General features: G+C 37.8%; 1 protein-coding gene and 1 long non-coding RNA gene across 3 annotated transcripts in view; one reads left to right on the forward strand and one right to left on the reverse strand.

The window, feature by feature from the left end:
• Positions 1-7,871, forward strand: part of LOC144636628 (uncharacterized) — a 44,025-nt gene extending 36,154 nt beyond the window's left edge. Inside the window, exon 3 of the long non-coding RNA XR_013567580.1 lies at positions 7,749-7,871. This is a non-coding gene — a long non-coding RNA (uncharacterized LOC144636628). The remainder of the gene's footprint in view (positions 1-7,748) is intronic.
• Positions 7,872-10,200: 2,329 nt separating this feature from the next.
• On the reverse strand, positions 10,201-12,432 carry LOC144636460 (putative skeletal organic matrix protein 5). 2 transcript variants are annotated; one of them, XM_078495674.1, is made up of 4 exons: positions 11,686-12,432; positions 11,536-11,575; positions 10,790-10,916; positions 10,201-10,710 (listed from the first exon to the last, which is right to left on the reverse strand). In XM_078495674.1, exons 1-4 carry the CDS (start codon positions 11,942-11,944, stop codon positions 10,201-10,203), a joined length of 936 nt encoding a protein of 311 aa, XP_078351800.1. In that variant the 5' UTR covers positions 11,945-12,432. The 2 variants fall into 2 exon arrangements, with proteins under 2 accessions (XP_078351800.1, XP_078351799.1); XM_078495673.1 differs by having other exon boundaries at positions 11,536-11,578.
• Between the last annotated feature and the right edge of the window lie 20 nt (positions 12,433-12,452).

A 12,452-nucleotide genomic window follows, 5' to 3' on the forward strand; every position in this document is an offset into this window, starting at 1 on the left:
GTATTCCGAAAATTATTCGGACATACCAGCTGTATATTTGATGTTTTTAGCAATGTTGTGCTCATACGATACTTCAGAACGGACATTACTAGTGAAGTTTCCTTTGCGGAGTAAAACTTCAAATGCCAGTATAGACGTTTTTTAACTGCACAGTAAAACTATCAAAGATGAACAAATGGCCTGTTTCACTGGAAAATACAAGCAAATGTTTCGAGTTCCGTTTTTGCACCGATGGTATCTTTCAATACTATCCACAATAATATAGGTGTTTCAGCAGCCAAAAATGTTCTCCACGAAGGCAACCTAGAGTGCTAGTTTCCAACAAGTCTGAGGCACTTGACCCACTATCTATTTAGTGAAAACCATGTTTTCGAATATTGTTTTACAATTGTCGGCTTGAAACACCAATTAAATACGCCCGTAAGACACATTTAGGTTTTTTTCATTATCTTTCTTTATTATAGTTGGCTTTAGTTGACTGAGTAGTTCATCGCGTGCTCGTGCAATTAAGAGATCGGATAAAATGCAGTCTCGAGTTGATATATTACACACAGGAAAATAAACAGCACCACATTAAAGTACTGTTTTTGTTTTGTTTTTGTTTTTATAATATTTATTAATAACACACAACAATACAATTACTTACAATACTACGCAGACTTAAACACAAACTACAAATTACCCTACTTTTCTTAACTACTCTATTTACAGTTACTTAGTTACTTAGTCAGCTACGGTGACAATCTTCTTCCTCTTTTTTTTGTTGTTTTTGTTTTGTTGTTTACAACACACCTGAAAAAAGACTACTTACAATATAACTCCTTACACGTTAAGGAGAGTTGAGATATTTCACCCTCTATTGGTTTCTGAGTTATCAACATTGTTTTCAATTAGTTCTCTTTGTTGTGCAGCATTCACAAAGTCAAGGAGGACAATAGGCTTATTATTTAATTTACAATTATAGATATAATAGCGCATGAATAGTGTGAAGTAGTTGAATTTGTTGGTGATACTTTTCTCATATCAGTTAGAGGTAATTCCGAATAAAAGTTGCTCTATAGTTGGAGAGATCTGTGAATTGTACGTTGTATTAAACCACAGAATGACTTTTTGTATGAATGATTTCGTAAAAGAGCAGTGAATAAAAGTGTGGTTGATTGAGTCCTTTTCCCCACAAAAGCAGCATCTATCGTCTGTTTTAACACCGTATTTGAATAGTTCTTTCTTTGTCACTACGATTCTATGAATCAATTTAAATTGAAATTCTTTTAGTTTTGTTTCTTTGCAAAGTTTACGTGTTAATTTAAATATCTTTGCCCAATGTTCATCATTTAAAGAAAGTGTTTCACTCCGTCCCTGCAATTGTATCTGGAACTTCAATACTTGACGCGGAATAAATGATCTGTGAGATACCCAGCGTTTTGGTTATTACTACTCTCCCAATTAGCGTGAGACTTCTAGCACTCCACATATCCAGTTTTGTTTGTAGCTTTCTTAATTTCAAGCTAAAGTTAAGATCATTATTGCCTTTCTTGACATACGAGAAATGAATTCCTAGGATCTTCACAGGAGTATGCATCCACTTCATGTCCAAGGGGTTGGTTTTATTGTTGGCCCATTTTCCAAGCCAAATCGCTTTTGTTCTTTCATGTTTAGCTGTAGACCAGCTATCCTACCGAAGTCATTGACTATATTTAAAGCTTTTTCCACTGAAATTAAATCTGCACAAAAGAGATTTGTGTCATCCGCAAATTGCGACAGTTTGAGCTCGTTGCCATACAAATTAATGCCTTTGATCCCCGGGTCGTGGCGTAATTTTATAGACATTAATTCAGCTGAGAGGATGAACAAATACGGTGAGAGAGGACACCCTTGCCTCACACCTTTTGACGGTTTAAACCAATTTGTCGCATACCCATTATTCAATACTGCGCTCTCCACATTCGTGTAGAACGTACTAATCCATCTTTTTATGCTGCTACCAAAGTTAAAGGCATGTAAGATTCTTAGAATAAAGGGCCATTCGAGAGAGTCGAAAGCTTTGCGAAAGTCGAGGGCCAAAAGAATGCCGGGAATTTTTTTCTCTTTTGTGTAGTCTAGAACATCGCTGATAAGTCTAATGTTTTCCCCGATGTAGCGTCCTTTAACAAAACCTGTCTGGTCTGGATGTATTAGATTCGGCAAAAACCTTTGTAATCTTTTAGCTATTGCTTTCGCAGCAATTTTGAAATCAACATTCAGTAGGGTTATCGGCCTCCAGTTGTGCAGGTCGAGTAAAGAGCCGTCTTCCTTTGGTAATAAAGTAATAATGCCCCTTCTTTGCAAAATGGTAAGTTCGTTTACCTAATAGGCCTCATTTAAACATACCAGTAGATTTTCGCCTAATAGGTCGTAGAAAAATTTATAGAATTCTACGGTGAATCCGTCTTCACCTGGCGACTTATCATTTTGAAAAGATTCTAGTACATTTTTACACTCTTCATAGCTCAGAGGACCTTCCAAGCTATCCCGATCTTCATCTGAAAGTTTTGGGATTTGTAGATGTTGTGTAAATTCGTTGTATTCATCATGAGAGAAAGTTTTTACTGATGTATACAGGTCTCTAAAATAAGCTTCGATTTGGTCGAGAATCTGTTTATCATTGATTGTTGTTGATTCATCTTCTAGGCGTAGTTCCCTAATGGTCTTTTTATTATAGTTTCTTTTTTCTAGGTTGAAAAAGTATTTTGTTGGGCATTCACCCTGTTCCACCCAACGACATTTCGCTCTGAACATCGCTTGCTTCCCTTTCGTTTCATACAGAGACTGAAGTTCGGATTTAAGTTTGTCATAGTGTAGCAGAAGTTGATTAGTGTCCGGCGAGAAAAAGTTATTACAGATGGTGTCATCTAGCTCTTCGAGCTGGTGTCTAATTTCTTCTGCCCGATCTCTGGATACTTTTGCTTTGTATTTCGTATACGAGATAGTCGCATTCCTAATTTCCATTTTAATTAATTCCCACAGTAGGCCCTTGTTTGTTACCTGACGATAATATTTTACGGTGTTTGAATACGTTTCACGAACCCTTTCTTTTAAAAAGAGTGTTATTAAATTTCCAGAGTCCGGGTCCCCTTGGGGTTTCACAGGACATTGTGGTCGGGTGCAATTGATGGATATATTTCTGTTTTCTTCACACTCTTTGTTAGGTTTTTAGCCAAAAGAAAGAAGTCTATCCTAGATTTCATTCCTATTGCTTTTGATTCATACGTAAATTTACGTAATTTTGGGTGGCGTACTCTCTGGATGTCTATAAGATCAAACATATCCATTGTAGTTATTAGCAAATTCCTAAAGTTTGTTGATGCCCATGCCGTGCCTCCAATTTTATCTTTTTTCGACAACGTACAATTCCAATCCCCTCCAACAATTAATGTGGTCAGTTCTGTTTTGTCGATTATGCAGTTGCTCAGCTCCTGCAAAAACTCAAGTTGATTTGTTTGGTTGTTTGGCGCGTAGATGTTACAAAGAGATATTTTTTGCGAGCCAAGTGAAATCGTAATTAGCACTATTCTCCTTGAATTGTTGCTATAACAATAATCCACCTGACAAAAAATAGTAGGGTTTATTAGAATACAGACACCTTTGCTGTGGTTGGTGCCATGAGAGAAAAATATATCACCTCCCCATTCATTTTTCCAGATAATTTCATCTTTCAGGTCAGAGTAGGTTTCTTGAAGAAAGTAAATATTTGGTTTAAAATCTTTCAAGAACGAAAAAACACTCCTTCTCTTAATCTGATCCCGTATCCCTCGAACGTTCAACGATAAAATATCTAATTTTACAGACGTCTGCATAGTAAATAAGTAACGTACAAAAAATAATAAAGCAAACACTTAATAACACACAAGCGAATTTGAAAGAAAAAAAAAAAGCAAACAAGGCAAACAAAACAACAACAAAACAAACGAATGAGTGAGTGTTCCTTCGCCAGATCCGTTTCCCTAATAGTTAAAGAAATTGCAAGTCTGGTCCTTATTTCGTTTTGTAATATAGTCGTACATGTACCTTTCTTGGTCCGTTCGGCGTAATTGATGATCGAATGTTTGCATTGTGGAGAATGTTATAAGTTTTCCAGATCTTCCACTTCATAAATCCTTATGGGGGTGCCTTCCGGCGAGGTTTTTACGAAGATCTTTCCATCCATCGACCAGGCACTGATAATTAGTCCATCCTTGCGCTTTACGTTCGCTTTCCTAAGCAGTTCTTTTCTGAAGCCCGTGAGATTTTCATTTATGAAGATTCGTCCCGTTCCTGCTGCAACACGAGTAGCGGTTGACGCGTCCGGGAATATATCTATGAACCTTAGGTTCTTCAATTTTGTTCTGGCTTTGTAAAGTCTGGTCTTTGCTTTATGACTCTGAAATTTGACCAGAATGGTACCTGCACCCTTGCTCTTGATTGTGTGCGAGATGTTTATGTCCTCAGGTGTCATCGGAACATCAAGAACACTGGCAATTTTAAGTATCGCTTGTTCGGTCGAAGTATATGCGCTCGCCGGAATACCGCAAACTTCAAGTGATTGTTTCCTCGTGTACTGTTCTAGATTGTCCTGAAGTTGATAGAGCTCAGCGATTTCCTCCTCTTGCTCATCTATTTTGTTCCTAGCGGCAAAATGCTCGTCTTTTAGGGCGGTGTTTTGGGTTTTGGTTTTTTCCATCCTTTTTTTTAAGCTATCGAGTTCGGATCTCTGCTCCTGTACCACGGTTTTAAGTTCGGTAATTTCTTTGGCAAATTCTCTCGCTATGTTAGTCAGTACTGGTTGTTACCTTTGATTTGAATAGTCATTTATAACAAAATAAACCATTTTTATTGAGAGCAATTGTTATTTCGCAGACACACGTTGGTGAATTGTTCAAATGAAATCACAATCCTCAAAAACGCAAAACAAAATTCAAAATTCTCTATGTTCATTTGAGGTTTTTGTTACCGTTGCTTTTAGAATCACTAAAAAGCTTGGGACAAGCAAAAAAGGGTGTACAATAAAGGTAAAAGCAAGAAGAAGTTAAAAAGGGGAAGTTAATGGTCTTCATTTCCCTTGCTTCGCGGACTCAAATTGTTTTGCTTGTCCTTAGGGTTTTCCTGAGGTGTTTTTCTTGGCTGTCTTTTTTCTTGCTTATATGCTTCCAGAAACACAAGCACTTCTATGCCTCACTATTTTTGCGATGTTTCCCAGATTTTTTTTCTGCTTAATCATACGCCAATGTTAAAGAAATACAACCTTAATTAATGCAAGTCACTTGTAGTGAGCAGAAACTGTTCTCTCAAGGGACACAAATACCATAAATTTCGAATCACGTAGTGTGTCGGCATGTGACTTGCATGGAAATTCTCTCGTTTTTTTCTTTCGCTATATTTCAGCCGCCTTGAAATTTTAGTTTTGTTGAAAAATACTTTTCGTTCGTTGGAGCTGACTGAGACTTTCATATAAAAAATACTCTAACCAAAACGTGGTCATTTCTAAGACGTAAGTTTCATTTTCAAACTGTTTCAAAGACAGAAAAAAATCCCTTTTGGTTGTCATTTGACAAAAGTATTCAGCTCGGAAAGCTGTCATGAGGGGACGTAAGCGGCGTCAACTGTAAGTTCCTGATTTCTTAAGAAGATTAGTTTGCGGCTACCGAAAGTTTATAATCTGTCAGCAGCATTTGAGTTATCTTCTCATCAGTTGTGTTATTAGGGACGGACACCATTAGAAATAACCGGAGGGGGGGTAAAAAATTTTCGGTGCAGATTCACTCTCTGAATTAAGCGACATTAAGGGACCGTTCATTTTTTATGGGGTAGGGGGACTGAAGGGATTTGATCGATAGTGTCTGTCCCCCCCTCCTTATTAGAAATTTTTACCCAGGTCTCTCAACAAAAAAGATGAAAAATATGACAGGTAAAACTTATCATGCTAAACTTAAGAATATCAGACAAAATTGCAGTTTAAAGTGATAATAATAATAATACTGTTTGTGCTTTTGATTACATGTAACTGTTTACTGATGAAATAAAATACAAACAGCGGCAACAAACATAACACATGGACTACGCATGGTCTGAAAAAAGAATCTAAAATTTACTTGACGTTTCGCATGCTACAGCACGCATCTTCAGAAGTGACAGTTACAAAAAGCGAAAGATTTTTAAACTTTAAAATACAAAGCGAGGTACTTGTAACGAGCTAAACAAAAATAAACAACAGTGATAACAATAGGTGAGAGCTAATAAAGCCACAGCTTTTCACTGCCAACGTTTTCATTGAGCGTGGGTTTTACCTATCGCTGTTTTCGCATCTGTTCGACGTCCTTTTCTTTACAGGCTGCTATCTCTGATCTCAGGAAAACATTGCTTCAAAATGGATACTCGAATGGCATAATTTCCTACAACGTTAATGATGTCTTAAATAAACATAGGAACAGTCCTTCCGAAACTGTTACTAGGTTTCCAAACCGAAGCTTTTAAACGCCGTCTTAAATCTTGTGCTAATAAATTTTATGGTTTTGTGAATCTTAGGTTGATTTTTCAGAACACTTGCCGGATTAAGTCCTTTTTTCCTTACAAAGATCGTTTCAATCGCTCGCAAAAATCGAAGGTTGTCTACAAAGCCAGTTGCTGGGACTGTGACGCTTTCTATATTGGCAAAACAAAACGACGACTGCATGACAGAAAGGTTGAGCCCTTTAAAGCCCTTACTCAAGTGGGTCACACCTCTGCCAATGCTGATCACGCAACCTCCACTGGCCACAACATCAGATGGGACCATTTCCAGGTCTTAGCCAGTGGACGATGTGACTTACAGTGTAAAATAAAAGAAACATTGTTAACACCCTCAATGAAAACGTTGGCAGTGAAAAGCTGTGGCTTTATTAGCTCTCACCTATTGTTATCACGGAAAATATAGACGGCAAACTGATCCTGACGGCTAAAGCGGTCAAAAATAAACAGAGTGGATAAAAAGAAAAAAAACTAGAATATATAGAAAAAACTTTGCCCTATATTTCGGTTTGCAAAACAAACCTTCCTCAGGGGCTGGGCGGAGAAAAAAAAATGAGAAAAATAAAAGGATCGTTACAAATAGAAAAATTTAAAATAAAATACTAAACAATGATTGGTTCTAACAAGTGTCAATGACGTGTTTCGTCACGTCTGTTAATTCCCAGAGGATGTAAAGTTTTTGCCTACACTTTTTGCCTACACTTTCTTCAACACCAACGAGACACGCAAAATAACTGACAACATATCTTGCCGCTCTAAAAACCTTATCTATCTAATCGATTGCAAAAAATGCCACCATCAATACATTGGGGAGACCAAACGTCAACTTAACGAACGCTTCGGACAACACCGCAGATCCATTCTCAACCACCATGAACTTGATGACCCTACACCAGTATCTATTCATTTCAACCAACCCGGCCATTCTATAAACGACGTTCACCTCATCCCGCTTGAACTTATACGCAGCAAACGAGACTCAGTCAGGAAGGCTCGTGAAGCCCATTTAATTAACAAGGCAAAAACTTTACATCCTCTGGGAATTAACAGACGTGACGAAACACGTCATTGACACTTGTTAGAACCAATCATTGTTTAGTATTTTATTTTAAATTTTTCTATTTGTAACGATCCTTTTATTTTTCTCATTTTTTTTCTCCGCTCAGCCCCTGAGGAAGGTTTGTTTTGCAAACCGAAATATAGGGCAGAGTTTTTTCTATATATTCTAGTTTTTTTCTTTTTATCCACTCTGTTTATTTTTGACCGCTTTAGCCGTCAGGATCAGTTTGCCGTCTATATTTTCCGTTTTAACTTAGTTACTGATCCAGGTCTTCAATAGATCCGGCACCACTCATCGGTTTGTCGCTGTGATATTGCAGTATTTTATTATATTGTTATCACTGTTGTTAATTGTTGTTTAGTTCGTTACCAGTACCTCGCTTTGTATTTTTAAGTTTTTAAATCTTTCGCTTTTTGTAACTGTCACTTCTGAAGATGCGTGCTGTAGCATGCTAAAACATCAAGTAAATTTTAGATTCTTTTTTCAGACCATGCGTAGTCCATGTGTTATGTTTGTTGCCGCTGTTTGTATTTTATTTCTGGTGAAATTGAAATGGCCAAGAAACAAGAGCGTTTATGATGTTTACTGATGGGACGCGTTTGTTAGGGTGGGTCAGGTGTGTTTGCAACCAAATAGTTGATAGGATTGAGTTGATGCTGTTCTCTCGGTACATGACAAGTTAGAGGGGTCCGGGGACGTGCTCCTCCGGGAAAATTTCAATTTTCAGAACCTCAGAAACGCTATTTTAGGAATTCTGATGGACGTTAATAGATGTCATCATACAACACTTACAGGTAATTCCGTTGCACGAATTTTTTTTTTTTTCAGGCACAACCGCTTGTAGGATTTTTTTTCGATAAGTTTCCCTTGCAGGAATTTTTTTTTGGTAAAAGTCACCCCCCTCCGGTTATTTCTAATGGTCCGTCCCTTACCATGTTAGCAGTTGCCATGTTGGCGGTATGTAACTACAGTCGAAGCTCCCGTAACCGGGAGCTTGAGGCTTACGGGGATGATCCTCACGAGTAAGCGGCCACTAGCGGTACAAGGGATTAGCGAGCTTCTTTAGTCGCACTAAACTTTGTCAGTGCAAAAACAATATCGACAACTGATCTCAATCCACCAGAAACAAACAAAAGATGGCACTGTAATTACATGCACGGTGAAATTGTTGTGACAAACAGAGCGGTTGTTAATTTCCTTGATTAAAATATGATTGAGGCTAACTAGGATTTTTCCTTTGGGGTGTCCACTAATGGAACTGACTTAGAAACAAAGGAAACGGCGCTAACAGTAATGGCCGGTTACGAAAATGTGTAAAAACAGAGTTTGTATGTGAGTTCAAACGAGGTTTTGACAAGGCGAGATTTTTGTCAAGTGAGAGTGTTCGTTAAACGGCTTTAACTGTAGGTGCGATACACTGATGGCAGAGTCTAATAAAATCGAAATAAGTGGACTGGACTATCTTTCCTTTTTGGCGAGTTTACTTAACACGGTATTTTAACTACGGCAGTCTTGGATTGGGCCAGTGAGGATCTGATTTCAAGTTCAGTGCAATGACAACTCGGTCACACTAGTAAGCTTCTTTGTTTTGAGGGCAGAGAGGTTCCCGAAAAGAGGTAAAAAGCAGTTTAGAAAATTGGTGTCTGGCTTAAAAAAGGTTATTTTTACATTTTGTTTTCACTGGTTTTGGTCAGTTGGCAGATTCACGAACTTAAAAAATTAAACCACCTTGTAGAGCATAATGCGTAGTGCCAGGTGGAAATGCTGCTCAATAGCTTTCATTTGAATAGTAACACACCAAGTTTTTATCTACAGTTAGAACCACCTAGTCAGTATAATAAACAGTACCATATGAAAGTACTGCAAAATAGCGCTCATTTGAATGGTCATTTACACAACAGTAAGTTCACTATAGCTTGTAATAAGCTGAGAAAACCGTGTATATTGATGTCCATTGTTATTCCACAGAAACACATTGGTGAATTGTTCAAGAATGAAATCAAGATTAAAGATCTTCCCGCAATCAAGATTCATGTCAAGCCAGAACCAAAAGGCACTGAAGACCTGACAGGACTCGCTGAACTGCTTGATCGAGCTCATAAATACTATAGATACCGTTGAACAAAGTGAAACAATCCTAACAACAAATTGTACAACATAACGAAACACAAAGTTTTTACCTTTTTTGCAAAGGTTTTCATTAAACAGCACCAAAAATCATAGGACTCCATTGCATAGTACGTGTTTAATATTGCCACATTATATCAGAAGATTACCGTAGTTATTACTTAGTAATAAAGGTTCAACGTTTTATAGAGTGTTGATTTTTGTTCCAAAATCACGTAACAAGCTTGGGACAAGCAAAAAAAAAAAACTCGGTAAGATAGCAATACCTTCAGTTTCTATTCAGATGGAGTTTCTGTCTGCAATGTACAATAAATAGAAGATATAAAACACCATAACATAAGATAGAAACATTGTTTATTCCCATCACCACGCTTTATTTGTTTTACAATACACCATTTTTAGTCTCAAAATCTAACCACAACAGTTGTTAGGCTAATCAATTTAGATAATTTCAGAGCTTCTCAAAAATGGCTGTAAACAGTTGACAGTTCTTGTCACTGGACCAAGATGTATCCCATGGCTTTGATGGATTTATCTCCGTTATCTGCACCATGCCTAGCGAAATTTCCACACGTCGTGTGGCTCCCAGCTCTTAAAGCGAACCCGATTCTGGAGTCACAGGTGCGGCAGCTGTTTTGGTCGTTACCAAGGAAACCGATTCGAGCTTTGCCCGTGCCATCGTCATCAGCTGCATTGAACCCTTCCTTGTTACAGTTGGTCTGTAAGGAGGCCTGTGAACCAATCAGCGTCTTCCACGTGTTACGACCCAGTGAGGTGGAGCGGTATTGCCCATCAGCGATCAGTGAGTACAGAGAGTTGGCCTGCTTGTTGATGACAATGAAGTTGATCTGTTGGCCGATCTTCATACCAAGACAAATCTTAGAGAAGGATGTGTTCCAGTAGCTCGGTAACTTGGTCTCTTGTAAGTCAAACCCAGTCTTGCCTCCTGCAAGGTTAGAGGTATTTTTGTCGCTCCATAACTGAGAATCATAATGAAATGTTTTCTGAAAAAAAAGGGGAAAAATTAGTTTTCATTCCGATAAATGTTCACACGAATTAACAGTGTTAGGGAAAGGTTTGTACCTTGTTGCCGTCAATCTTCATGACTGGCGTCCATCCTCCATCTCCACATCCAAAGTTTCCCATGTGACAGTAAACAGGAATCTTTTGTGAACCAAACATCAGTGTAAACACTTCACTTTTTGACGACCTGTCAGGGGTAGAGAAAGGGGGTCAGTTTTCATCAAAATGCAAACTTGTGTGCGATGTTAAAGAACAGCTAAACAACACGATGGGGCCCCGAAAATGAAATTCGTAGAACATCATGATCAACAACAAAACTCGAATGTTCCGTTCGTTCATTTCAAGTCGCAACGGTCCCTTCTTCTTTTCTTGCTGAAATATTAATAGTACAAGTGAAGGGCTCAACCGTCCTCCAATCTTGCTGCTAAAATTTAATTTAGTTGTCGACTGAACCAAACAACTGTTTTCGTTTTTTCAACTGGTAGAAGTTTCATTTTGTTTTCGTACACTATAAAATATTTAAACCCACAAAAGTACATAGTTCCTTATTGCACGAAATTGTTGTGACAACCTAATTTTGCGCAACTTTTAAAATCTCCGCAAATTCGGAGAATTCGTTTTAACAAATGCTTCATAAAAAATGCTACGTGTTTTTTGGTGACAAAATATTCACACTTTTCTGAAAAAAAAAAAACGCGAGGACCGCGAATTTTTTCTAAACTAATTAATGTAGCATCGACAGACTATCCTAAGGGAAACGTGCACGGTGTTAAAACGAATTATTTGAACTATATATTAGAACTTACTTATCTTTGTCGTACTGTTCCTTGCAAGACGAGACAGGGGCTTCTGTGATAAAAAAGATAATTTAACTTAGATGTGATTAATTTGAAAGCACGCTTGCTACAAGGGTTCTAAAGAAATGCAACATGCCCGAAGAACTGTGTGAGTTTTACCTGGTGGTTTTGGCTTCGAAGTTAAACTTTTGTTGACCAGCTCAGTAAGTTTTTCCAGTTTCATTTCCAGCGTCTTAATGGCTTCACTGACATGCGAATCTTGGATCAAGTTACAGACCATCATGTTGTCGGCGAAGTTTTTAGCGGGGCCGGATGGAGTTTGGTTGACCTTGACCAGGGATGAAGTTTTCGCGCCACATATAGCGATTAAAACGAGCAAGTTTATAGTAAGAACTGAAACTGCAAAAAACAAGCGCATTTTGAGAACTCGAGGTAAAACTTTGTTCGTCTCAACCGGTTGAACTTTGTGGATTACTGACTTCAATGATTTTGCCTTCCTGTTTACAAGATGTTATTGTCACTCAGCAATACGCGAATATTTTCTTGCTTGCAGCCTCGTCGACCAATCAACCGCTTCCACATTTACTGTTAACTCAACATAGTCTCTGTTTACAATTGCTCTCGAGAGGCGAATTTATAAGAAAAAAAAGTGACGACAAACTGAAATCATTACATATAACATATAACGCCAGTTTTTCCGGCAAATATATTGAAGTGAATTTACGCGTGTACGATTTGTGAATAACTTTTTCTTTTTAAATCATTGTTGAAAATGAATATTCGCGCAGCATGCATACATTACATTTGTTTATGTCACAAATCACTATATAATTAGGTTGGTTTGAAATACTTTGTAAACCGTTATTAAAATTAATAATTGCGAGTGATTTTTAGTCTTATTAATGCTTCCTGGTGCTGCAAGATTT

This window comes from Oculina patagonica, chromosome 13 (genome assembly GCF_052425735.1).
Source record: "Oculina patagonica isolate OP01 chromosome 13, crgOcupat, whole genome shotgun sequence".
Taxonomy (NCBI): domain Eukaryota; kingdom Metazoa; phylum Cnidaria; class Anthozoa; order Scleractinia; family Oculinidae; genus Oculina; species Oculina patagonica.

What these genes read in the sequence shown, in the direction of transcription:
- LOC144636460 (XM_078495673.1), bottom strand. Translation starts at nt 11,944, where the DNA reads ATGCGCTTGTTTTTTGCAGTTTCAGTTCTTACTATAAACTTGCTCGTT. An exon ending in TTCGAAGCCAAAACCACCAG is followed by an intron (nt 11,579 to 11,685) that starts GTAAAACTCACA and finishes TTTTTATCACAG; the next exon opens with AAGCCCCTGTCTCGTCTTGC. An exon ending in GAACAGTACGACAAAGATAA is followed by an intron (nt 10,917 to 11,535) that starts GTAAGTTCTAAT and finishes TACCCCTGACAG; the next exon opens with GTCGTCAAAAAGTGAAGTGT.